This window comes from Siniperca chuatsi, linkage group LG12 (genome assembly GCF_020085105.1).
Source record: "Siniperca chuatsi isolate FFG_IHB_CAS linkage group LG12, ASM2008510v1, whole genome shotgun sequence".
NCBI classification, from domain to species: domain Eukaryota; kingdom Metazoa; phylum Chordata; class Actinopteri; order Centrarchiformes; family Sinipercidae; genus Siniperca; species Siniperca chuatsi.
The window spans coordinates 29,941,900-29,969,698 of record NC_058053.1 but is presented as its reverse complement, the minus strand read 5'-3'; the positions used below and the strand labels follow the sequence as shown (position 1 = coordinate 29,969,698).

At 39.5% G+C, this 27,799-nt stretch overlaps 1 protein-coding gene across 1 annotated transcript; it reads left to right on the top strand.

Annotated features, from left to right (window-relative positions):
- The first annotated feature begins 1,339 nt into the window (after positions 1-1,339).
- On the top strand, positions 1,340-27,542 carry arhgap15 (Rho GTPase activating protein 15). Its single transcript, XM_044217307.1, has 13 exons — positions 1,340-1,496; positions 5,383-5,557; positions 5,632-5,709; positions 6,069-6,212; positions 7,354-7,443; positions 7,961-8,059; positions 8,381-8,516; positions 9,148-9,282; positions 13,635-13,733; positions 23,625-23,702; positions 23,889-24,023; positions 26,780-26,885; positions 27,197-27,542. The coding sequence occupies exons 1-13, from the start codon at positions 1,411-1,413 to the stop codon at positions 27,378-27,380; spliced, it is 1,545 nt and encodes a 514-aa protein (XP_044073242.1). The 5' UTR covers positions 1,340-1,410; the 3' UTR covers positions 27,381-27,542.
- Positions 27,543-27,799: the final 257 nt, after the last annotated feature.

Here is a 27,799-nt window from a genome sequence, read left to right as displayed (position 1 = left end):
TTTTCTCTTTTCAGCATACAGCCCTGCTGCAGTTCTGTTTGCCTGGTTTCCCTAATGCCCCTTATATAGTACCTTTTTTAAATACTGGTTTTGATTTTACAAACTTACAATACAAAGAAAAACTAGTGCCAGTGCATTGTAACTTCCTGTTGGGAGTTATCCCTTTTGTCACCTAACCCCTTAACCGTAAAAACTCAAAACAGTTGAATAAACTCCAATTTGCTATGGGACACACTCTGTGGTTTGATCAACCTCGGGAGAGCCTTCCTCAGGTGAGGGTGTCTAGTGATAATGGCCAAAACTCCCGATGATCCTGAGGTCCGTTACTGACAATATATCCTAAAAAAAATCTGATGCTGTTATACAATACCAATATAGGTCTGACAATCCAAACAGCATCTAATAACAAATTATAATATTGGGTCTACATAATACGACCACATAATTATTTAGTATAACTAAATAATTAGAATTAACTGACGATCTGACTAAGACTAGTGAGAAGAGCCAGGTAGATATACTGCATGGTCTTGATTGGTGGATGGAGAACAGGTGAGTGGCAGCAGATGAGTAGCAGGTGTGTCAGGTTCTAAGTGGAGGTTCACCGGAGGCCACGCCCCGCCAGCACACACACACATGGACAAACACAGGAGGGGGACCAACAGGGGACAAACAGACAGAGACACTAGGAATGGTACAGCCCCTCTTCGTCTCTGCTTTTCTCTGCTTCGTCTTTTTTCTATTTTTTGTCGTCTCTCTATCCCTCCTCCAGGCAGAGGAGCTCACCTCTTTGATTTGTTTTCTGGTTCAACGACATATGTCTGAGAGGTCTCCGAGTGACATGCGCCGGACCGTGCATTGGCTTTGACCTCTATTCAACTGCGTAGTCTCCAGACGCGTGGGGAGGTCATTGGGAAAAGAAATATCCTAACCCCTAATCACAATCCTTTAAAAGAGATTTAGAATAATAAAATAAAACTTAAAATTTTAGCTTGTTTGTTGGTAACACCTGCCTGAAACACAAAGACTGAACCAGACAGTAAATGTGCCGCAAAAGTAAAACTAGGAGCACAAAGAGGTGAAAAAAACTCTGTAGCGCTGCATAGTGGTGATAATTCTCTGTGGGTTCACAACTACCAGTGACATTTAACATAGATCTGATTCAGTGTTACTGTGAATTATCCAGAAATCAAAATTAGCACTCAGTGATTCTATTTACACAGTGGTTCTTTAACCACTGTGTAAATAGAAGAAAGTTGCTCCGTCTCTCTGCAGACGTTTGTTCACTAACTGACAGAAGTGACAAACTTCTCACGTATGGTCTCATGAGAATGAGGTTAGGGTTTTTTCAGGAAAAGGAGGTTGCAGCAGTTGTAGTGTGAGAGGTGGCTGGTTTGAAGAAACCACGTGATGAGTCATACTTCCTCTAACAGTCAGGCCTCGACTCTCTGCGTCTCTTCTTTTGTGATCAGTGACAAAGAGATGGCGGGTACAAGGTAAGATCACATTAAATGATCTGTCAGTTTTGTCATGATTTCTGAGTTAATGGTTCGGTGTTGGTGTCTTGGTGACTGGTTTGTGTTGGCATCCATCTGCAGGTTTGTCCTCATCATTACTGGCTGTAACACTTGTTTGGTTGGATTTACTCGTCTGTAGGCCTAAACTCACTGATGTCTGATGGATGAAATACAAAGAGGTTGAACTTTCTTGATAGCCGCCCCTAAATGAGCTTATTGTTTTTACTTGTGTAATTTTCACATATCATCAAAGCTGAAGCTATATCCCCAGGGTAGGATAATTACTTAACACTTTACATTCTGTCGTTCAAGTAATGCGAGGAGGTGATAATAAGACTTTGTGCATGACTGAAGTTTCAGCTTCCGTATGGAGGGTTTCAGTTTGTTTCCTGTTACTGAAGCTTTAGTTCTCATCGCGTTATTTCAGGAGGGTTTCAGATATATGTCAGCAGCATCACTATTGAGGGTGGTTTTATCTCACAGTTACTAAAAAGGTTCAAACCCACAGAACTGAAGCATTTTGACATCACAGTGATGCTTCAAATATCTGCTGAAAGTTTGATTGTTGTTTTTTTTCAGATTAGTTTAAAATCAACATCGCTGGGATTATCATCTCTGCTGCTTTTACTCCTGTTACCTTAAATTGATCATCTCTGCTGCATTAATTTGTTTTCAACCCGAGTTTTTATTAGATCTAAGAAGTATGATGATTTAACACCTGTCCTGATGTCTTTGTATTGGCTACCAACATAAGCCAGAGCTGATTTCAAAATCATCCTTCTGGCTTTAAATGGATCGGATCTGTCCTACATCTCCAGTCTGATTACTCTGTATTCTCCATCATGTCCTTTACATGCTCTCGATGCTGTTATTTAACTGTTCCTAAATGTAATTAAAAATCTTTTGGTGTAGAGCCTTTGCTCAAACAGCTACAGCTCCACTTCTGTGGAATAAACTCACACTGTAGTTTTTTTCACGGTGCAGTAGTTGCTCTTAGTTTCACTGGGAAAACATTCAACTGAGTTTTGCTTTGATAACTACTTACCTCTGTTTCTCTTGTATTAACTTTTTAAATTTCCCAACCTCAGGGATATTGTTATATTAACATTCTTACCTGTAAGTTTGGGATTCTGCCTGTGTGTATATTTATATGTGAACTCTCATAGTCGTGTGTCTGATGTTTATATTTTAACCTGTGAAGTGTACAGAGAGTCTTTTGATCAGGTATACTCGTTACACAGACAGCGACACAACATTTATTTGGAATTTAAATTTATGTCAACTGATTGTTTAAATAATGAAAATGACAATCCCATCATCCACATCCTGTCATTCTCTGTTAGACGTTATAAAACAGCAGCAAAATTCTTTAATGATGAAACTGATGATGAAATGTATCATTGGATTCACTGTGAGAAGAGGAGGAGTGTGATGGTCAATAATTAATTCAATTCAATTTTATTTATACAGAGCCAATTTACAACCGAAGTTATCTCATTGCACTTTTCCTATAGAGCAGGTCTAGACCAAACTCTTTATAATATTATTTACACAGACCCAACAAATCCCACCATGAGCAAGCACTTCCTTAAGAAGTTAAGTTAACTTAAATTCAGAACTTAAGACTTTGTTTTGAACTCCATAACTGCTGTAGCCTGTGAGAGAACCAAGAACACTCTTTTTCTTCATTGATATCATTATTTAGTTCCTCGACTTGGACCAGCTGACAAATATCAGCAAGCATTGTGTGTCTTTGTGTAACGCTGCTGTCTGTCTGAATAAATGCTGAACCAGCATTTACTAACAGACACCAAAAACACATGAACACACATAATACTGATTCCAGGTCTGGAAAAGGCCTCAAGTAAAACTTATTGTAGTGTCTTTTTATCTGCGTTTTTCCATGTTGTTGACTGACAGAAGGACAAATGTTGTGTAACCACAGTGAAGCAATCAGAGCTGCAAACAGGAACCCAAACAAGAAAAAGTCAAACAGTCTTCAGTATTCTCTGGATCAAACTTTAACTGAAAGATCACCCACAGAATTTCAACAAAAATATAATTAATAAAAGAAGGAGCATTTTCTCAGTAGGTGATCTATTGAGTGATATTTTCTGCAGTTAATTTGATCCCTGGAGATTGTCGTCTGAGCAACACAAATACACATTTAAAGTCACTTTTTAAAGTCCTACTTTGTCATTTTATTCATATTCTACCATCCATAACCAGCATGTAAACAAGCTTTACTGATATATACAGGGAGTAACGATAACTTAGATTTAGTAGTTGTCCACTGTTACTCTCTGTGTTACAGGGATACACCACCCAAATTTAAATATTAAGTATCGTCGGACACAATCAGTTGTTTGATGGCCACAGCAGCGGGGTCACAAACAAAAGAAAATGCAGCGAGATTAACAGAATTGTATTATTTTGAAAAGGGGCTTTAGGCAGAAACATATATTGTTGATCATATCAAACGCACATCTGTGGGCTAATTGCCACTGGTAACAGCCGGTTGCCAGAAACCCCAGAGTGGTTAGTAGCCTACTTGTATTTGTACCGTAATGGCGTGGTTACGTCGGGTTGGTCTGTCTAATGCTGGACCAGCACATAGATCCAAGAGCCCTGTAAATAATATTACAAAGAGTACGGTCTAGACCTGCTCTATAGGACAAGTTCAATGAGATAACTTTTGTTATGAATTGGCACTATCTAAATAAAATTTAATTGAATTAATTTACACAATCCATATGTGCAGGTGGTGAAGATGTGCCAACCTTTTCTCATTCCCAGGTCGTCAAATACCGATGTTTTGTCACGACTAAAATACAAAAGTGTCCTTGATAACAGTAATGTTTAACAGTAACATCCTTCAATTTTGAGAAATAAAGTTTTTTGTTGTCAGTTTTGTAAAACGGAAGGCTAGGATTCATTACCCAAGATCCTTAGCCCCCACTGCAAGAGGAATCCAGCTCTGGTGTCTGGTGGAAAATGTTTAAATGACTTAATAAAATACTTATTGTACAATGAATTTACAGTCATAATCAGCCAGACATAGTGTGCCACATAGGTTTTTACATAGGCGTTTTTGACATGCTCCCTGATCCAGGGGGAAACTTTTTTTCTCTTCCCATTGGCTGTTTTCCGTGTAAGTCATTGACGTAATGCGGAAGCTGTAAACCACGGGGTATTCAACTCCTGTTTTGGATAAAATATCTTAAATAAACCAACATTTTAACTTTTTCTTAACATAGATTATCTAGATGCAGTGTAATTACTAGTTTGGCTGTACTAGATATTTATTATATGGAGTAAACATCTTTTTACAGCCCTATTTACGAAACTACTGGAAGAACTACAACTGTGGCACCGATTTGTATCAAGCTGCATGGCGGGCCTGTAGGGAATTGTAATTTTTAGAAAATAGTAGTGTTTTTCAAAGGATTGGAAGTCGTAAATACTGAATTGAGAGTACACTGGGGGGTTTAAGGGGATGGTAAACACATTTGTGTAAACAGATCTTAAAAATCCAATTGCTAAATGGGTAAAAATAAATTTTAACCATATTTATTTCGTATCCTGTGCAATAAATTATATCTTGATTTATATTGTGCAACTGTCCTTCATATATATCTATTACATATATATAGTAACATATATTATATCTTCCTATATATATCAGTCTCTATACATATCCTTATATATATACACACACATATATATATATATATAAATAAAATTATACCAAGCCAAATGAGTGAAGTGTTTGTGAACACACCAAATGACAAAGGAATTAACAACAACACTAAGTGAAAAGTTGTGAAAAGTTCACATTGACTTCTGATTGTTTGTTCATCCACAGAATCACAAACCTCCAGAGTCCCGCAAAGCAACCGCCACTGATCCAGCCTCCGCAGCGCAGCACTGCAGCACAGGGATCCGTGCAGATGCGCATTAAGAGCTCACAGAGTCCTGGAGACCGCCTGAGTCAGTCCAAGTCCATGGTGCTGCAAGAGTCCGACCTTCCTCAGAAACCTGTAAGTAGACAAGAAGAAGCTCCATCCTAGAGTAGGTGCAGTTCAGTTTTTAATTCATTTATTTCTGTTTGAAGATCTCTAGGCATCGCAGGAATCAGTCTCAGCACAACGTCTTTGTCACAGGAGGGGGAGCTGCAGTTTTTGAACCATTGGTGAGTAAGAGACTCAACATCTCACAATAAAACACTGTAAAAACAGTCAGCTCACTCCTGTCTGAGTCTTAAAAACCTTAATTGTCTCCAAACCAGTTCAGAGGCATTATTTAGACCAGTTTCTTCTCTGTCACATCTTTCATTTTTATTTTCATAATTCATATATGAAAATATCAAGACAAAACAATTAAACATTTACAGACAAATTATAGGGCAGTTTCATAATTAAATGACAGAACATTTGAATAATTAAAACAATATAATTTCATGTTTATTTAATATTTCTGTGCTAATAATGTGTGTATGCCTGTGTGTGTGTGTGTGTGTGTGTGTGTGTGTGTGTGTGTGTGTGTGTCCAGGTGGAGTTGAAAGGTGAACACCTGAATGTGGCTAAAATCTCAGAGAGTGGTAAGAAACAGAGGAAGAACTGGACTTTGATGTGGAGCGTGCTGACCTCAGACCAGCTGCTGTTTTATAAAGAGAGACAACAAGAAACTAGTCAGGTACGAAAAATTTTTATCTCTAATTCATCTCTACTTTATCTCCGTTTTATAAAGAGAGACAACAAGGATCTGGTCTGATAAACAATTTATCTCCTTATCTCTACTTGATAATTTCCTTATTTCTGTTTATATCTTCACTCTCTCCCATTTGTATGACTTCTTTATCCTACTTTAGCTCTACTTTATTTCTGCTCTACTGTATCTCTGTTTTTAAAGAGAGACAACACAAGGCTGTCCGATAGGATAACTACAGTAGCTAAAAACCTCATCAGCTCACAAGTGTCGACTTCTGCAAAAACATACATTAACTTAAAAGAATTTCACTGGTTAAACCATCCATCCATTTTATGCTGTTTACATGGGTCAAGTTCGAGTTAACTTTATTAATTATATAATTACAAATTATTATTCTATACTGTTGGGTCTTAAAGGTCCAGTGTGTAACATTTAGAAGTAACTATTGGCGGAAAAGGAATATAATATTTATAAGTATGTTTTCATTAGTGTATGATCACCTCAAAATAAGAATCGTGTTTTTGTTACCTTAGAATGAGCCAATTTTATCTACAGAGGGAGCGGGTCCCCTTCCACGGAGGTCGCCATATTGCACCGCCATGTTTCTACAGTAGCCCAGAACGGACAAACCAAACACTGGCTCTAAATAGGGCCTTTCGCATTTTTCGTGAGTTTCGTGGCCACCGTAGTTTCTCCTACATCTTACGGCCTTGACAGTTTGTCTGTATTCCCTAGTGTTTCCTGTTATTATTTTCCTGCCCTGTATCTCCTGTCTCTCCCCCATCTGTCTGTGTGTGTGTGTGATCCAAAACCCTGGCTACATCCCTCACCCCTTTTTCCTCATTATTTAATAAAATCTTTTTTACAATCATCCCCTTTTTTCCTGAGGGTGAGCCGAGCGGTATTCAAATGGTTGCAATCTGCAATTTCACCACTAGATGCCACTAAATCCTACATACTGCTCCTTTAACTTGGTGAACCTGCAGAAACCCTGAAACAATAATTTTAAGTTCAATTTTTGAGTTAGTATTTTTATTTTCATCATGTCTACTTTTAATCTCTCTCTTTTTATATATTTTTTGGGCTGTGTGACCTCTAACCTCCTGTCCACCCTCTCTGTGTTCAGAAACCAGGAAGTAAGACAGATGTGATTCCGTTGTGTGGAGCTGTTATCGAGTGGACGACAGAGAAGTCGAGCAAGAAAAACGTTTTCCACGTAACAAACAAATGCAAACCTGTCACATGGTCACACTACACTGAACCAGGATCCAGACTGAAGCTTCTTTTTGTCTTAAACTTCTGTGTCCTGTTTCTTCCTCTGACAGTCACATGTTAAAGTGAACAGGATTCATGTGTTCTTATTTTTGCACCCCAGAAACACACAAGTCTGACTTTGTTCTTTATTATAATCTCTATAAGCCTTGAAGGCTTCTCCTTGATCTACTGTGGCTACTCTACGTTGCTTTGAACAAAAGCGATTTAGTGGAGCCTATGGGCCAACATTTCACTTTAGGCAAACCCAATTTAGAGATGTAAGTGACCAGAGAATGATTTTTCTCAATGGCTGTTGGGATTAATCAAATTATGGTGAAGATGAACATTAAAGACTTCAACACTGAACATAATTTCCTATTTGTTTTTTTCCCTCTCTTCTGTTGAATATTTTTACCTGTTACAAGCACTTTTTTCCCTTGTTGTTACCCGATTTAACTCGTCATTTTCATCTGTTCCAGATCACAACAAACACAGGAAGTGAGTACCTCCTGCAGGCTGAGAGTTACTCCACTGCCAGTAAATGGTACGACGCCATCAGAAAGAACGTTGACTCTTCAGTAAGAACTCACTTCCTTTTAAACTGGCTATTACTATCAATCAGTGTCTTGATTGTTTTTTGGATTAATCATTTACAAAATGTCCATCCAAGTTTATCAGAGTCCAAATTTAAAATGTATTTTTATGTCTGACCTGTCCAAAACCCAAATATATTCAGTTTACTGTGATTATAAAACAGAAAAATGGAAAATCTGACACATTGGTCCACACATTGGCACATTGGAAATTTCTTTCAGAATGAGCAACCCTACCCCACTCTTCTTTAGATTATTAGTGACATAAAAGCCTTCCTGTGACTGGTTGTAACTCTTTCTGTTCAGACTAAAGCAGACGGAGGTTTTCCTCTGCGGAGGTCAAACAGCACAGAGTACCTGCCCAGACACAGCTCCCTACCTGGATATGGCTCCGCCTCCCCCAACACCAAACAACGCAACCCAGTCCACAGACGCTCCATCAGTGAGTAACTGACCCAAACCCATTATTATATATTACTTATATGTGAGGACAGCTGGTTGTAGTGTTGCTTTAAAGTGGCTATGATCTTATTATAATATTATAATATTTTAATATTAGTGATGGATTACATGACTTGTTATGTGAAAAGGGTCACTTGTAGTGAAAAACACACTCTTATCTCCAGACCCTGCAGAGCTTCATAGCAACTTTCAGCTCACTGTTTTAACAACTTTACTGTTTTGGTTCACTCTTAACAAAAATGGCTGTAAAAAGCCGCTGAACTCGAGCTGCTCAGCAGCAAACAGCAGACAGACGCAGTCAGAGAGCAGCTGCTGAACATAGCGGAGCATCTAGCTGCTAAAGAGCCAGATGTTTCCCTCAGCAGCTGCTGGAGACCAAACACAGAGCTGACAGAGAGAAGACCGGACTGACGTCCATCAGGAGACACAGACACAACTCCTAATGATCATGTTGCTCTGTAACTGCTGGAGGTGGAAATACACAACTGCTTGACCACTTATAAACTACTTTATAAGATGATAATATGTCAGGTTGCTGAGTTTACAGACTGTAGTACTAAAAAACAAAAATTCAGTTATTTCTGGTTAAACGTAAACATGTTTTTCTGCAGACATGTTCAGCAGCTCCAAGCTGAAACACAGCACCTCCGACAGCGCCGACAAGAACGGAGTGAAGAACAGATTGAAGAAGTTCATCACCAGACGTCCGTCCATGAAGACTCTGCAGGAGAAAGGCCTCATCAAAGGTTTCTGGTTTTTCTTCACACACTAAACCCCTAACATACGTTTGCCCTTGAATAGCTTGTAGGTTGTTAAAATGCTCTTCTTCCACTCTTTCTCACTGTATCATATTTATTATACTCTGTATCATTTTGTTGTAGCTCTTCATAGAAGCTCTCATTTCACACTTTCTATGGTGCTCATGTCAATAATGCATTATAAACATACTGATAATGCATTAGAGTCTGCTTAGACAGTATAATTATAGTTATAGGCACTCATAAATATTCATAATGTTTTATAACAATAATCATAACACATTATAACATTATAAAGCATTTTATAATGACTTATAAAGTCACGTATCAATACTTCATAATTGCTAGTCACTCACTGACATTTTTTTGGCAAGGATCATAGTGTATTAAAATTCTCATTGTTATAATACATTATAATCATTTTATAATACATTATAAATAATTCTAAGTGGTCATTGGGTGCTTTAAGTAAAGTAATGAATGAGATATAGGCAGATATAGACATATAGAGATAATACATTACAAGCTGGTTACTATAAGTGGTCATTGTTTGCATTAAGCAAAGTAGTAAATGGACTGTACTTAAAGAGCCTTTCTAGACTTTCCGACTACTCAAAGCGCTTCACGCTACATATCACATTCACCACATTCACACACATTCATACACTGATGGCAGGTGCCAACTGCTCATCAGTACAAAGTAACTAACTCATCTGTCACACACCGAGGCACAGCTGGGGGAGCTACCTTCCGATTGGTGGATGACAGCCACCTTGTAAAAGTGAAAAACAATATCATTAAAATTTATGCAAGAACACCACAAAACATTCTAAAATTATTTTGTTTAATGGATCATAACAGAAATTGAGTCCTCCAATCTGATACAGATTTTTGATGAACAACTGAATGATGAACATTTACATTTCACTAATGTAATGTTTCCCCAAAAAACTCACTCTAAACACTAAATTAACTGAAATTATAGATAATACCTGAGACAATTTCTACTTTACCTGTAGCCGTATGTTTTTATTTTATGTAAACGTTTGATCAACAAAAGTGACTCCTTAAAACTTGCTAAGTCTCAACTTTCATCTTTTAAGAGATAAGGGAGCGAGAGAGCACATTCACAGTGAAGTGGCGATGGGTAGCAGCTCAACATCAGATTTCATCTTCATCTTCTTTCTTTTATCTCGATGGTCATCGTTGAGCGACATCTTGTTGTGGTTAATGTCAAGACGGGGAACCATGTAGGTAGGAGTAGGACCCGAACGCAGACTATCAGGCAGAATAGGTGAAATATAAATCATTTAATGAAAGGGAAAAAACGCTTATACTGATTATGGCTGGCAGTAGTCACTCACAACAGGCAAAAAGTTCAAAGGAGCAAACAGAAATCAAAGTCCAAGCTTCCATGAAGGGTATAAACGAAACTGAGAAAATAATCCAAGAAGTCAGGCGGGAACACAGGAAACAACGACCAGGACGCTTGACACGGAGACAACGACAATCTGATAAAGAGACAAGGAGTGCTTCCCTTGTCTAAATACACTCAGGTGAGGGGAGACAACAAGACACAGGTGAAACCAATCACGGTGGGGCAAACAATCCAAAACAGATGGGAAAAGCAAACAAAAACAGGAAGCAAAACTCCAAGACACATTAGGGAAGGAGAATATTCCAAAATAAAACAGGAAATACAATACAAAAACCCTCAAACCATGACACATCTGTCAACAAAAGTGGATAGCTTCTCCACCCTCTCATTCCAGGGAGGTCAGGCCTTCAAAACTTCCAGCTGCAATTTTTAGCTCAGCAATTGCAGAGGTCCGTTGCGAACCAAAAAATGTGCTGGGGATGTTGGAAGTTGGACAGACGAATGAAGAACACTGTCATGATTTTTCACAAAAAAACAAATGTCAGTTTACCATAAAATAATCATATCATTGAAAACAGCAGGAGTTAAACCTGCCTGGGTGTAACCATAACAGCATCAGGGAGTTTCAACACGGCCGTGAACGCACTCAAAGAAAAAGCTCAAAGAGCTCTAAATGCAATTAAGAGAAAATGTTTTAATTTTCAAATTAAAATCAATTAAAATGTGTCTTAAAATATGTGAAAGTGTCATCCGGCCCACTGCGCTGTCTGGTGGTGAGTCTGGGGTCCACTCAGTCACCAGAGCTTTACCCGCCGGGACAAACGTCCAGCAGAGTCTCTACATGCAGGACTCTGCAGATACATTTCACTCAGAAAAACACCAACAGATGCATGTGGAGCAGAATCAGGCAGAGACCCGCTGATACTTAACATTCAGCCCCCGAGACCCCCTCCATCCCAAAGACCTCCAGACCCAGGAGCTGAGCCCAGAACAGAGTCCCCTATGTCAGCTGGTGCTGAGACTACCTGCCCCCCCTCAGACACTCGGACCAGTCTCACAGCAGCACTGCTTTCCAAACACCAATCAGAGGAAACCAAACTACAACACGACGTACAGAAACCTGACAGACAGACAGCAGAGAGAGATCCTGACCAAGTACAGGCTCAGTGACCACAGACTGGCAGCAGAAACAGGAAGGCACAAAAAATCATGGCAACCAAAAGAAAACAGAATATGTTGTCACTGTTCGACAGGTGAGATTGAGAAAGAGATGCACTTCCTCTTACAATGTACAACATTCAATGAAATAAGGAACATTTACTTTAACAAGTTCAAATCTGTAATCTCAGATTTCAAAGAGCTAAATGAGCTTTCAAAATTCAAAATACTCCTAGGAGAAGGAGACAGGGCATAGCTTGCTGCCCAGTATATATCAACATGCCACAACCTGAGGGACAGTGAATGACCTACACACACACACAGACTCATAAAAAAATGTTGCAGTGTTTAGTTTTCACTTTTTGTATTGGGATTTTAACTGCAAGTCTACAATTTATTATTATCATAATTATCCTATCTTGTTATTATTCACCTATGACTATATTTACCTTTAATGAATCTCTGAATCGAACAGGATCTATATGTAATGTTTTGGTGACAGTGAAGTTACTTTTGGAGAAAGGGTTTAAATGTGATCTCACTAACAAGAATTTTTAAAATAAAGTCATAATTTGAAATGTGTATGTTAATGATTAGTCATTAAACCTGTTGCAACATTAACAATTAGTCATTAAATGACCAGTGTGTAAGATTTAGGGGGATCTATTGACAGAATATGGCAGAAATGGAATATAATATTCATAAGTTTGTTTTCATTGGTGTATAATAATCACCTGAAAAAAAGAATTGTTTTGTTTTTGTTACCTTAAATAAGCCCTTTATAGCTACAGAGGGAGCGGGTCCCCTTCCATGGAGGCCGCCATGTTGCACTGCCATGTTTCTATTTAGCCTAGAATGAACAAACCAAACACTGGCTCTAGAGAGGGCCTTTAGCTTTTTTGCAAGTTTTGCAGCCACTATAGGTTCTCATACACGTTTGGAAGGGGAGGGTGACGTCAGCAGTATTCAAATGGTTGGAAACTGCAACCTCACCGCTAGATGCCACTAAATGGGATTTGTTGGGTCTCTGTAAAAGTTGGGTGTGAAAGACTGAGAACAAGGCTTTCAATTTCAAATTTCAATTATTTAGTTTATGTTTAGGGTTGATTAATAGGCTTGAGTTGAAGATGGCTGCAACTCCACCTCCTCGGCCGGTGCATCAAGGAAAGTGAGTATTAATATGTCTGGGCGGAGTGGATTTATTTAGACTTTTATATTCTTCATGACCCAGCCAGGTTTCAGTAAGACAAGTCAATATGATACTCTGATATTAAATTGTTCACTAGTACAGCTTTGGATGACAGAGATCTGATGTTTAAGAGTCCACATTTAATCCTCCTATTTTGTTGTACTATTTCAGTATTTTTGCTTAGGTTTTTATTTATAACTCCTCTTCTGTTAACTTTAGATTTAATTAATTTAAGTGGTCGAGGGGCAGACACCGTCACTAAGGAGTTTTGGGTGGGAAACTGCTCTGGAAGCGCAGAGAAGCGTGCAGGACTGCAACTCTGCCTCCTGGTCTGAAGTCTGAGTCGTCATGGTTTAGGTCCACTAATAAACTCGCCCAGAGAAAACTACGGAGTCGGCATATATTAACTACGAAGACAGCATATATTATTTTGAGAAACCTCACGTTTCTCAAAATAATATTATAAAGAGTACGGGCCTGCTCTATAGGAAAAGTGCAATGAGATAACTTCTGTTATGAATTGGCGCTATATAAATAAAATTTAATTAAATCCTACCCACTGGTCGTTTAAACCTGTTGTAACATTAACGATGAATGTTATAATGTCCTTCTCAGATCGAGTTTTTGGCTGCCATCTGTTGACTCTCTGCGAGCGTGAAGGAACCACGGTGCCGAGGTTCGTTCAGATCTGTTTGGACGCTGTTGACAAGCGAGGTATGTTCACTAACAGCTGATGAAATCTAGAACACTTCCTATAAAGGGAAACAGAAGAGAATAGATGATATGTGGTTTGTTTTCTGTCTCTGAGGCCTCATCTAGCACAATCACTGTCTCTGTTTTTTAATCCTCGGTTTGTTCCCATGTTGACATTGTAACAAGTGTCTGACGAGCATTCACCATTTATTTTTATTTTTCACTACATGAAGACAAGAGAAAACACATCGTCTGAAGTCTACTCACTGCACATGATCAGAGCACTTTTCTTTATATCTCAGCTAACATCAATATGCTTTCGATATATTAAACAATGCACATTGTCTTCACAATGTTTAACAATTATTAGCAGAGAGCTTTAAAATAACTAACAGCCTTTTTTAAACCATTTTCCTTTTAGTCCAAATAAAAAAAATTTAACTTTCTCAAACTGAATAAAATGAAACCATGACAAAAACCTTTGCCACCTAGTGGACAAACTAAAAAGGTGCATGGTGAACCACTGAACTTGGGCAACAATATGTTTCAGAATCAGAAATACTTTATTGATCCCTGAGGGGAAACTCTTTGTTACAGCTGCTCACTGTCACGTCACACAGGAGAAGAAGTACTAATAGAATAGAAATAGACCTAATAATAAATAAGTCTGCAAGCAAATCGAAATATGATATACTATAATACACCTAATCAAAATAAGTACAAGTGGGTATGAAGTATAATCACTTCAAAGCACATACCTGCTAGAGAAAACACATTTTCTTGAGCTCAGTCACTGCACATCTGGACCTCCTTCATGTACAAATAAAAATAATTTACCCAAAGAAACAGCTGCAAAAATCTCCCCAGTGAGTCACCTGCCACAGAGCTGTGAAATGATTGTCACTTAACAAACTTCATCAGAGCAAAGCAGCACACTGAATCTGCACAGTGAACTCCATTAAATCAAACCAGATGAAAGCTGCTCAATGAGCACCAACATATGGATAAATACACTGCTTCTATTAAGTCAAGTCAATTTTATTTATATTGCCTCTAGCTATGCCTCTGGTTTTACAGCATACAACACCCTTTGTCCCTCGATGCAGATGAAGAAAAATGCTCCCCAAAATACCCTTTTAACAGGGGGAAAAATGAAAGAAACCTCAGGAGGAGCTCTTTAGGATGGACAGACAGGAAATAGTTGCTGTGTTTACAGACTAGACCAACATAATAAAATTACAGTATGGACAATCAGGATGACAAAACTATGAAGAAAATGGATCCAGGAGGACGTTAGTCAGTAGCACTGTTAGCTGTTTGATGCATTTTGTTTGTGATGAGTGATGTTTATAAACACACATTAACTACTGAAAGAGGCTGTCTATTATTCATATTTGAGTGAAATTCTGAATGACTGGACACATTGACCATACAGATGGACAGGGTGGATTATGCTGATGGCGAAGTTTCTGTTAACTTTCTGATACTGATTTTGAAAAGTCTGTAACTGACACAAGTTCAAGACGACCAATGCTGAAATGATTATTTGACATACAAGTTGATCGATGATTCATCTCTTCAGAAATGTGGACTATTTTAAATTGAATTAATGAGCTGAAACCGACTATAAAGCTCTGTAAAGCCGAGGGGAGGTGCAGATTCAGCTGATAATTCTCTGTAGGTTCATCAATACCAGCAACACCTTTCACATTGTCACAGGGTTTTTACATGGTCATTTCATACATTGGTATGGTTCATACATAGGTATTATGAAAATAAGTATTATGAAAATATAAATTATGACATAGTGTCATCAGGAGACATGGCATCAATTTTCATAGTTACGTTGATGATAGTCAACTCTATATTGCTGTGTCTCCTGATGACACAAGCTCTATCAATGCCCTCCACAAGTGTATTTTAGATATTAATGTTTGGATGGCTCAACTTTCAGTTCAACCAGGATAAAACAGAGGTACTCGTCATTGGAGCAGAGGCACAGAGAAGGAAACTGACCTCTGTTTTAACTTTGAATGCCCTCATCTGGAATGTGACCAAATGTGCCTTTTATCAGCTAAAAATAGTGTGTGTCCATTTCTCTCCCAGGCCAAATACTGAGAAACTTGTGCACGCTTTTATCATTAGTAGGCTGGAATGTTGTAATGGAAAAAAAACCATAGATCAACTTCAACTTATACAAAATTCAGCTGCTCGTCTGCTAACCAGGACCAGTAAGAGAGCCCACATTACGCTTGTTTTAAAATTGCTGCACTGAATACCTCTTAGTTTTAGAATTGATTCTAAGATTCTTTTGTTGGTTTACATATCACTAAATGGTCTTGCTCCCAACTACTTGTTTGATATGGTTTTAATATATGTAACCATTGGATCCCTCAGTTCCTCTGGTAGTTGTCTATAGGTTGTTCCTAGGGTCTGGTCTAAGACCCACGGCGAGGCCGCTTTTAGCCAACTATGGCCCCAGCCAGTACTTTACACTTATTTTATTCATTTAAATGTTTTTGAAAGTTATGCTCTTTTTAATTATGTTCAGCAATTGGAGTTGCATTTGATGTATGACTTGTGCTATATATATATATAAATAAAGTTTGATTGATTATAGACAGTGGTGGACTCAGGCTGTTTGAGGGACAGGGGCAAAAAAAATAAAAAGGGCAGCAGTTGTATGCGGTGGGCCACCTGCACACAGAGAAAAGAAACAAAAAAACAAACACAACAGGGGCATTTTCAATTATAGAGGCATCATGAGGGCATGTGTGTGTGTGTGTGTGTGTGTGTGTGTGTGTGTATAGTGGTGTGTACAGTGGTGTGAAAAAGTGTTTGCCTCCTTCCTGATTTCTTATTTTTTGCATGTTTGTCACACTTAAACGTTTCAGATCATCAAACAAATTTAAATATTAGTCAAAGATAACACAAGTAAACACAAAATGCAGTTTTTAAATAAAGGTTGTTATTATTAAGGGAAAACAAAATCCAAACCTACATGGCCTTGTGTGAAAAAGTGATTGCCCCCTAAACCTAATAACTGGTTGCTCCACCCTTAGCAGCAACAACTGCAATCAAGTGTTTGCGATAACTTGATATTAGTCTTTTACAGCGCTGTGGAGGAATTTTGGCCCAATCATCTTTGCAGAATTGTTGTAATTCAGCCACATTGGAGGGTTTTCGAGCATGAACTGCCTTTTTAAGGTCATGCCACAGCATCTCAATAGGATTCAGGTCAGGACTTTGACTAGGCCATTCCAAAGTTTAGGTCTAACCAGAAGTGCAGGATATAAAGTGTGAGCATAAATGCAGGATAGAGCAGTATTATGAAAATATTTTACAAGTGGTACTACGGACATTATATACAGATGGCATTACTATAAACAGAAGTATACTGATGGATATGTACAATAATGAATTGGACTGGGCAGAACAGTAGTGCAATGAATATAAAGTAGTGCAATTTATGGAAATAGTTAACAGTGCAGTAGATGAGTTATTGCAGTATTCAGTACATAGTACTGGAGTGCAAATGATGCAGTATATGTATAAATAAATAGTCCGGTAGTGCAAATGAACATGTGGTACATGTAGCAAAAACAATATCAATATAGCAGCATTTAAAGTTAAGGTATATGAGGGGACAGTGTAATCAGCAGGGGGCAGAGTTCAGCAGGAAGACAGCTCTGGGGGGGAAAAGTTGTTTAGATGCTAGAGGCATCTGAGGCACCTGCCGGAAGGCTGGGGAGAAAACAGTCTCTGGGCGGGGTGAGAGGAGTCCTTAAGAAAGCTGCGGGTTCGATGCAGACAGCATTTCCTCTGGACATCCTCAATGGCTAGAAGTATTGCCCCTTTGATGCGCTGGGCAGTTTTCACCACCCGCTCCAGTGCCCAGCACTCTGCAGCAGAGCAGTTCCCAACCAGACTGTGACTCAGCTGAACAGGATGCTCTCTACTGTGCAGCGATAGTAGTTCACCAGGACAGCCGAGGACAGTCGGTTCTTCTTCACTGTCCTCAGGAATAAGAGTCGCTGGTGAGCCTTCTTGACCAGGCAGGAGGTGTTGGTGGTCCAGGACAGGTTGTCTGAAATATGGGTCCCAGGAACTTGAAGCTGGAGACACGCTCAACAGCCATCCCGTTAATGTGGATGGGGTCATGTGTACCTCCTCTCTCCTTCCTGAAGTCCACGATGAGCTCTTTTGTCTTGGAGGTGTTAAGGAGCAAGTTATTGTCTGAGCACCATGTGGCCAGGACCTCCTCCCTGTAGGCAGTCTCATCATTGTTGCTGATGAGACCAATCACCGTAGTATCGTCTGCAAACTTGATGATGGCGTTCATCCATGCGCAGGCCTGCAGTCGAGTGTGTTGAGGGAGTAGAGGAAGGAGCTCAGCACACAGCCCTGTGGTACGCCAGTGTTGAGTGTGATGGTGGTGGAGCAGTTGTGGCCTGACCTAACAAGCTGAGGTCTGTTTGTCAGGAAGTCCATAATCCAATTGCAAATGGAGGTGTTAATGACCAGGTTTCCAAGTTTGGTGATTAACTTGGAAGGGATGACACTGCTGAATGCAGAGCTGAAGTAAAGGGGTAAGCGCTGGGAGTCTAGCGAGGTGAAGAGACATTATATATTATATATATATATATATATATACACACACACGCTTTCATATGACTGGTCTCATTCAATCAGTTGTCCCCCAACCATTGGTGCCATTGCCATGTCAACTTCTATTTCTTTATGAATTTGAAAAGGAAACTGTCCGGTCACCAATTTAGTCATACTTGTGATCATAACTTGGATCAGTGGGAACACACAGCACACAACGATCATGACAATCAACAACAATGTTCCAATTACTAGTCCTACCAACTGTAGGACCTTTTTGAAGTTCAAGTTATTAAGCCAATCCCACATTGCTGGTATTTTAGTGTTCCAATTAGAACTCACAATATGCTCATCCCTCAATTTCTTCAATTTCTCTATGGCTTTTGTGAGGTTCCCTTCTTCACCTGTGTGCATTGGAATGACCGTACAACACTCATCTCCTATGTAGCAGCACACTCCTTGGTCCTCCGTCACTAATGTGTCTATAACAAACCTATTTTGTAGGGCCACCAAGGAGGTTAACTGCAACTACTCATGTATGGCTCCCACTGCTTATATTGTCCAATTTATAAATCTTTGCTAATTGTACCATAGTTGATTTATCCACCTACAGCATGCTGTATACTGTGTATTTGCTATTGCCCCCAAATTGGTATCAGTCCCACTGTCTCTCTGGAGATATAGCCATTTGGTCGGACAGAACACTGTGTGGTTCCTGATTCCAAGCAACATAGACTTCTTCATCTGCTACGCATTTTTTGGGGTGATGGGCCAAGCACTGTTACTTGCCCTGTCAACATTACTGGTGTGCATTACTGGTGTGCATATTCCCATCCAATTTGCTGGCAGTATTACTTTTACTTTTTTATCGTCATCCCATAACCAAAACACATCTGCCAGAGGTTGCGTTCCTTTTGCAAGATCTGGGATTTTGCATGTTGTTAAAAATGCTTCGCCATGCATGGCAAGGAGATACTGGCCATTATATATTACCTGTTGACATTGAAACTCTGCCTGTAGAGTTGTGCTACCCACCTTCGCCCCCTGACTTGATTTTTTTCCTTGCTTTTATCATGTTAACCTGTGTCATCTTACATTGTACACAGGGGTCTGATGATGTTCCTGTGACTAATGCACTACCAGTTCGGTTCTGCATGCTATACAATACAGGAATGTCCCCTTCTCTGCCATTTTAAGGGTTAGGGTTAGGTGAGGTATCCATGACTCTAGTTCGTCTGTCAGGATTCTTGAGCAAACCTGCCCATCGTCATTCCATCCTTTGTAATCTCTAGCCATCTTCACTACACAATACGCAAAACAGGCGCCACTGTCGTCATGTGTCTGCATCAAAGCCTGGAATGGGCATCATTTGAGGGATTGTTTTAGATTTATAACATGTTACACAAGGTTATGTGTTTACTCCATTGACACATGTTTTCCCAACTTGATGTTTTTAGTTTAATTGCCTCATGACACCCTTCTAGCGGACTTCTACGTGTACACAGTTTATGGTACAGTCTCACCAATTTAGTGTCAATTGATAAGACTATAAGTATTATTCCTATTTTCCATAATCTCCCTTTCCTAGTTTTTCTACCCTCATGACCCTGATGACCCCTCCCCTGGGTCGGCTTCATGCTCCCCTTGACCTCCTTCTGGGCTTGTAGGTTCATCATCTGAGTCTGATCCACTCTCCTGCCTTGCGGCTATTAATCCAGTACTTGTTGTGCTGCTATTGGTTTGTCTGGCAGCCAGTCTTTGAGATCTCCTTTCTCCCTGCAGGCCCTGAGGCCGTCTGGTTTCCCACGTGGAGGCGTCACCGTCCGGCCCATGGGATGCCCTTCTTCTTTATGCTTCAACTGTTGTTTCTGGGTTGTCTGCTCTGCAGCAGTGGTTAAGATGGAACCAAACTCTTACCCTCGACCTTTAGGGCTGTTGGGGTCGTTATGGTGACTTTAAAGGGGCCTTCACGCCTGGGTTGGTTCTACTTTCTCTTGAACACTTTGACATATAGCCACTCTCCTGGATGCACCCTCTGCAGTTGGTCTGGAATGGCAGCCTCACATTCCTCTGTGGCACCTTTCACCTGCTGGAATATAACTATGTATTTGAGTTAAATGCTTCACATAACTCGTTAGTTCTCGTTCTAATTGCTGAAGTGGAGGTCCTTCATATGGGCCTCTAAGATATGGCACTGGTCTCCCCGTGCACATTTCATGCATTGTTAGGTGTGTTAATGTGTTAGTCTGTGATCTCTGATCAGTGCCAGAGGTAAAGCCTCAATCCAATTTAGCTTACTGTTACTATCTGGGTTCTGTTCATAATTTATATGGACAGAATTTCTAGGCGCAGTCAGGGGCCGGAGGGTGTCCGGTTTGGGAACCACAGGATCTCATCTCTGCTGTTTGCAGATGATGTCGTTCTGATGGCTTCTTCAAACCGGGACCTGCAGCATGCACTGGGTCGGTTTGCAGCCGAGTGCGAAGCAGCTGGGATGAGAATCAGCTCTTCCAAATCTGAGGCCATGGTTCTTGACCGGAAAAAGGTGGTTTGCTCTCTTCGCGTGGGTGGGGAGTCCTTGCCTCAAGTGGAGGAGTTTAAGTATCTCGGGGTCTTGTTCACGAGTGAGGGACGGATGGAGCGTGAGATTGACAGGCGGATCGGTGCAGCGTCTGCAGTGATGCGGGCGCTGTATCGGACCGTTGTGGTAAAGAAGGAGCTGAGTCGAAAGACAAAGCTCTCGATTTACCGGTCAATCTACGCTCCTGCCCTCACCTATGGTCATGAGCTTTGGGTAGTGACCGAAAGGACAAGATCGCGGATACAAGCGGCCGAAATGGGCTTCCTCCGCCGAGTGGCTGGGCGCTCCCTTAGAGATAGGGTGAGGAGCTCAGTCACACGGGGGAGCTCGAGTAGAGCCGCTGCTCCTCCACGTCGAGAGGAGCCAGCTGAGGTGGCTAGGGCATCTGATCCGGATGCCTCCTGGGCGCCTCCCTCGGGAGGTGTTCTGGGCATGTCCCACCGGGAGGCGGCCCCGGGGAAGACCCAGGACACGCTGGAGGGACTATGTCTCTCGGCTGGCCTGGGAACGCCTCGGGATCCCCCCGGAGGAGCTGGAGGAAGTGTCTGGGGCGAAGGAAGTCTGGGAGTCCCTGCTTAGACTGCTGCCCCCGCGACCCGGCCCCGGATAAGCGGAAGAAGATGGATGGATGGATGTTACTATCTGCCATTATCTTGGCTACTTTTGCTTTCAGGGTACCATTAGCTTATTCAACTGTTCCCTGTGATTGAGAATGATACACACACACCCAAACTTTTGCTTAATCCCTAGCATCTTTAAGGCTGGTCTAAAGGCTTCTGCTACAAAGTGTGGTCCATTGTCTGAGCTGATGGTGTCTGACATGCCAAATCTTGGAAAAAGTTCTCTACACAAGAACTTGGCTACTGAAATGATTCCATTTGGCTATTAAAGTGTATATTTTTTACTGCATGTGCTGGACACTTGATAATGGCAACCACTGCTGGGAGCATCTAACAGTGTGGAGACTGCTTCTCCATGCATAGCATGCCATCAGCCTTTAGGAAGCCTCTCTGCTTCCAAATATTTCCATAAACGTGGCATACGCCGTAAGCGAACGCTGAGTCTGTCTATACATTAAGACGCTTTCTCTGTGCTAGTTTACATGCGGCTGTTAAAGCTTTGATCGCTGCAAGCTGTGCAGAACGGTTGAGCAAATTTGGTTGTATAGGTGTTAATTTAATTACCCAATGGCATAACCTGCATGGTTGCCTGTAGCATCTCTAAAGCAGGAGCCATCTACAAACAGTGTGAGATCTGCCATGATTGGCTGACTATGCATTTCCTCACATGCTCGCAATGCAAAAACTGCTCCTGCCAATCCCTGATAGCAAGGTGGCAGACCTGACTCAATGTTGTCTAACTTAGTGCTGACAGCATTTGTCCCACTGTTAGCAGCTTAGCCTTAGCCATAGTCTCTACTTGTATGGATGCTATTAACCTTTTTGTCTCCACACAATTTTCTTCCCAGATACTCCACTTCTGTTTGACAGAACTGTAATGTGTCCCTACTGACTTGATGCTGAGCTTTCAAGTTTCATCAGGAGTCATAACACCATCAAGCACATCATGTTTAATTAGGAAAGTAGTTTAAAAATACGCACACAAAAGGGCAACCATTTACTGCATACTGCTGTTAGAAACTGAGTACAATTACCCTGATCAGCCACAGTCAGTAATCAATACAAACTCACATTATTAAACTGTAAACCATTAATCAAACCAATAACTAACCGCAGTCAACATCAGACACCCTAACCGTAGTGGTGACAAATAAAATAGAGGTTACATACAGTATTAGCAGTTTGAACTGAAGCTCCCTGCGTGCTCTGGGGAAAATATTATGTCAAAATCCCTTTAAGAAATATGACAAACACTTCTTTACGTGTCTGCAAAAACACATCACTCTAGAAACACAAGATAAAAGGAGTCATATGTCGACAGTCCTGAATTAACCAGGATCCTAAATGTCAGACTCCCCTCTGACACACCCAATGTCTCTCTTCCATTTCCTGTTTATCCCAGTATAAGAGGCCATATCAGCTGGTGCCACATTTTTTGTCCAGAGAAGGACTTCCTGTGGATCCATGAAAAATTAACTGTTACATTAAAGTGTCAAGCCCGGAAATAGAGAAAGGACCCAAACGCAGACAGAAGAGGAGGTTAACAGTTTTTCCAAAAGAGGCAAAGTCCAAAATCCAAAGTCCATAAACTAGGTCAACAAGAAACAGAGCATGAATCCAAAATGCAGACAACTAGAGCTAGGAAGCTTAACACAAGTACAACAACGATCTGACACAGAAAAAGGAAGAACACAGACTAAATACACTCAGGTAGGGGAGACAACGAGACACAGCTGGAACCAATAAGGGCAAGCAAACTAATCATAAGCAGGAAGTGCAACTACACAAGACACAAAAGGGAGAACTCTTACCAAAATAAAACAGGAAATAACAGAACCATGACAGAAACAGAGCTAACCTAAATTAATTAAAGCATATAAGTTAATGAGTGAATGTTAACTAAAATAAAACCAACTCAAATTAGAAAACAAATGGTCACAAACAAACAATAGCTGTATGTGTGAGCTGTATGAAAACAAAAGACTGTGTCATCACTTCTTTGTATGTTAACTGATTAAATAAAATAGAGATAAACCTCTGCTCTGGCTTGAATTCAGTTTATGTTTTGTTTCATATATTTTGTCATTGACTTTGTGTTTTCAGGTCTGGAGGTTGACGGGATCTACAGAGTCAGTGGAAATCTGGCCACAATCCAGAAACTTCGCTTCATCGTTGATCAAGGTCGGTTCAACAGAAACCTTTTCTTACTCTGTTTGACTATAACTGTCTGTTCGAGTCCTCTCCTACAAATTACATTTAAATTCTAGTGATTTACAACAGAAACGTGGCACCGGGATTACGTTTTTATCATTGTATCGACGTATACATTATTAATTGATCCCATGTATGTTCTGGTCTGTCCCCCAGAGGAGACCCTGGACCTTGACCACAGTCAGTGGGAGGACATCCACGTTGTCACCGGAGCCCTCAAGATGTTTTTCCGCGAGCTACCCGAGCCACTGCTCCCCTTCAGATTCTTCCAGCCTTTTGTAGAGGCCGTCAGTGAGTCAAACCTGACAATATAAAAAAACTGTGTGTCTCTAACTGTATTAGAATCCTATTTGGAATCATTTTTAGCTAGATTTATCAGATATGTCTGTTACAGATACTCCTTTTTTTAAGCTCTGACATTTCAAGACAAAACCATCTCGTATCAAGTTTTAGTCTTTTGTTTCCCAGAAATGCATTTTTTAATAATAGTAATAAGAATAATAATAATAACAATTTTTATTGCACTTTTCAAAACAAAACGCTTCACAGATCAAAAAATTATAGACAAAAATATGCACATATAAAAAGACAACAAGTAAAACAAAGCTAAAATACATATAGACAAAAGAAAAAAGAGAGGCTCTGTCGGGTCTAGTTAGTAAATAAAAGCCTGGATAAGGGTCTCCAGGTCAGCAGAGGATAGAAAAGATCTAATGTTGAATATGATTGACATGAACATCAAACAGAGGTCATTATCAAATAGCACTCCCAGGTTTCTAGCCACAGATTAAAATTTTATTGACAGACTGCTGAGGTTATTACAGGTGAGCTGAATAATATGATCTCCGATTTATTTTCCTTTACCTGCAGGAAACTGTTGGACATCCAGCACTTAATCTCATTACTGCATTTAATGAGTGTGAGAAGATTGCTATTATCACCAGATGACATTGATACGTACAGCTGGGTGTCATTGGTGTAAAAATTCTAATTAATGTTATATTTGTGAATAACGTCCCTAAGAGGAAGCATGTGAACAGTAGAGGATCTAAAACTGAGCAGTATCAGAGAGTTCAACCCACTCCATCTCCCGACTATTAATCAACATGGATATGGTCCACCATATCCAATTAGGCACTAAAGTCCAGTAAAACCAGTATACAGCATCCAGCAACACACAACCAGGAGATCATTTGTAACGCTCAAAAGGAAGTTTGATAGAGATATATGTAGAGCAGTAAACAGACTAAAATAATTGTTTTATTTTCAGTTTAGTTTTGTGTATCACCACTAAATGACTGCAGTGTTGAACGTATGATTTGATGCTCAGTGTTGAAAAGATGTTTTCGTCTTTTTTCTGTCTTCACTGAGGAGTTTTTGTTGCAGTATTTTCTGTTTAGACACCAATCTGCTGTGATTTTGATGATTGTATGAAGAGTTTTGAGAACACAACACTTGCCACAGAGTTTTGCCACAGAACCGAGCTTTTGTTTTTTGAGCAATACAACCATGTAATACAACCATATTAATGTTATACATAGAAAGGGCAAAAGATAATTTGAAAAAAACACAAACATGCATATAAAATAAAAAAGTAAAGAAAGAGTAAATTAATACATAAAAACTCATTGGACATGTGAGTAAAATACAGGACCAGGTGTTAAAAAGATAAAAATTGTATGAAGTTTCTTCATTAAATAAATAAATGTAGTGGAATGAAAAGAAAAGGAAGAGGGGGTGCTGTTGGCTCCTATTCACAAATGATTTCCATTTTTGACATTTAACATAATCATAAGCCTTTCTTTAAAACCTAAATTTTTTCAAAATAATAATCATTTATTCATATATTCATGAGTTTATACCATCAATACTGTTTGAATCATCTCTGAGTGAACAGAAGTTGTATATTTGCATTGCTCTGGCATTCCCAGCAGGTGGCATTTTCTCTTTAGCTTTCTTCTTTAACTGTATTAAGTTTTTCAGGTGTCCAATGAATTGTATGAATTAGTTTAATCTGGACACGTCTAGTTTTGAGCTCCATGGAAAGTCTCCTAAACATGTTACAGAATGAAATGTAAAATAACTCCACGTCATTTTGTTGATGAATACTTGTTGAGTGAATGAATTAATAAGTCTAATTATTATCTTAATGACAGAATAACTGCATAACAAGAACAATAATAATGATAATAATATTGATAATTTTCATTTATAGCACATTTCAGAAGCTACAAAATATAGTCATGCTCATAGTGAGTTAGCAGATCCCAGATATAAGCAGGAGTCTGACCATACAAGGCTTTAAAATCAAGCCGTAAAATCATAACATAAATTCTAAAACTAACATAACCAGTGAGGATTGGTGTCATCATTGTGTTAAAAGCCTGGCAGCAGCGTTTTGTATAGGTTGCTGTTTGGATATTTTGCCTGCTTAGGCCAGAATGAAGATAGAAAGACTGAGCTGAGACCAATGTGAATTAAAACTGTGTAGAGAGTGACAGACTGGAATTTATCATAGATTTGATTGTTATTCATAAAATAAGTCAACTGTATATAGATAGTTCATTCTAAAATCTTGAATCAAAATGTCAGCTTAGAGATGGGTCTAAAATAACTTAAAACAGTGAACAGAAAGGGTTTCTTTAAAAGGAGGTGAACATGTTTAAAACTGGATCACTGGCATGTTAAACTACAATACTATACACACGTTGAACTACAATATTATTCACGTGTTAAAGTACAAAACTATACACGTTAACAATATTATTCACACGTTAAACAACAATACTATAGGTGTTATACTACAATACTATACACACGTTTAAATTACAACACTATACGCACATTAAACTACGATACTATACACATCGAACTACAGTACTATACACATGTTCAATTACAATATTATTCACACGTTAAACTATACTGATACTTTATGCATGTTGAACTATAATACTATCTGCTTATTAAACTACGATACTATAGACATGTTGAACTACAATACAATGCACATTTTAAACTACTGCTGCTGTCGTTTCTGTGAACAGAGATCAAAGAATCTAAACACAAAGTTCAGGCAGTGAAGAAACTGATCCAGGAGCTGCCCAAACCCAACCAGGACACAATGAAGCTGCTCTTCAGCCACCTGCACAGGTACGCCTACATACAAGCAAGACACTGAAGAAGAAACTGCTCCTCAAATGAATATCACATTGATGTAAATGTCACATTGTGAAGTTTATCAGTTGAGTTTTTATATAATATATATTATAATGTATGTTGGTGAGTAGTTTATTTTATCAAGTTAAATTTACAGTAAAAGTACTGATTAATTCACATTGTACTTGGTTGTTGTAGGAGAATTACATTGACATCCATAGTGGCGGTGGCGTGGATCTTAAATAATATGTAAACTCTGTACGTTCCCATGTTTCCATTCAGTTTTTGTTCCTTCTGCTGTTTAGAGTTCTGGCCTTTTCCAGAAAGAACCTGATGTCCACTCAGGGCATCGGCATCGTGTTTGGCCCTACGCTGATGTGGCCAGAGCTAGACGCGGGAAACATGGCGGTCAACATGGTTTACCAAAACCAGATCGTGGAGTTCATCCTCATCGAAAGCCGAGAAATCTTCAACCTGGACATGAAGTAAAGTTTCCTGAGGTGGACCTGATCATCTGACGGACTCATATTTACACATCAAGGCTAAAAATAACCAAATTCCTTCAGAAATGTTATAGTTTTAACAGAAAACAGAAGCAGCGCCTGGTTTTGGCTGGACTGTAAAAAATAAACGTATGGTTTCTGATCACAACAAAGTTTGAAAAGAATCCTTTTTTAAATAAATAAATATCTTGGTGTGATATTAATACACAAGCACATAATTTTGACCCAGGTACAGATTCTAAAAGGTGAATTAAATCAAATGATGACATTTTCTGATTATACTACACTGTTATCTTTGTTAGGAACCAAGAGTGTCATGCCTACTACTACCGTTTATATAGATGCAGTTCATTTACCATTTCATACCTTTTTAAGCAAAGTATTTGTTGTGTGAATTGTACATTT

Bases quoted from the DNA above. Each gene is read 5' to 3' on its own strand.
- arhgap15 (XM_044217307.1), top strand. From the start codon at position 1,411: ATGAGTCATACTTCCTCTAACAGTCAGGCCTCGACTCTCTGCGTCTCT. The intron at 9,283-13,634 runs GTTTCTGGTTTT...TGTCCTTCTCAG, and splicing joins GGAGAAAGGCCTCATCAAAG to ATCGAGTTTTTGGCTGCCAT. The intron at 23,703-23,888 runs GTCGGTTCAACA...TCTGTCCCCCAG, and splicing joins TCGCTTCATCGTTGATCAAG to AGGAGACCCTGGACCTTGAC.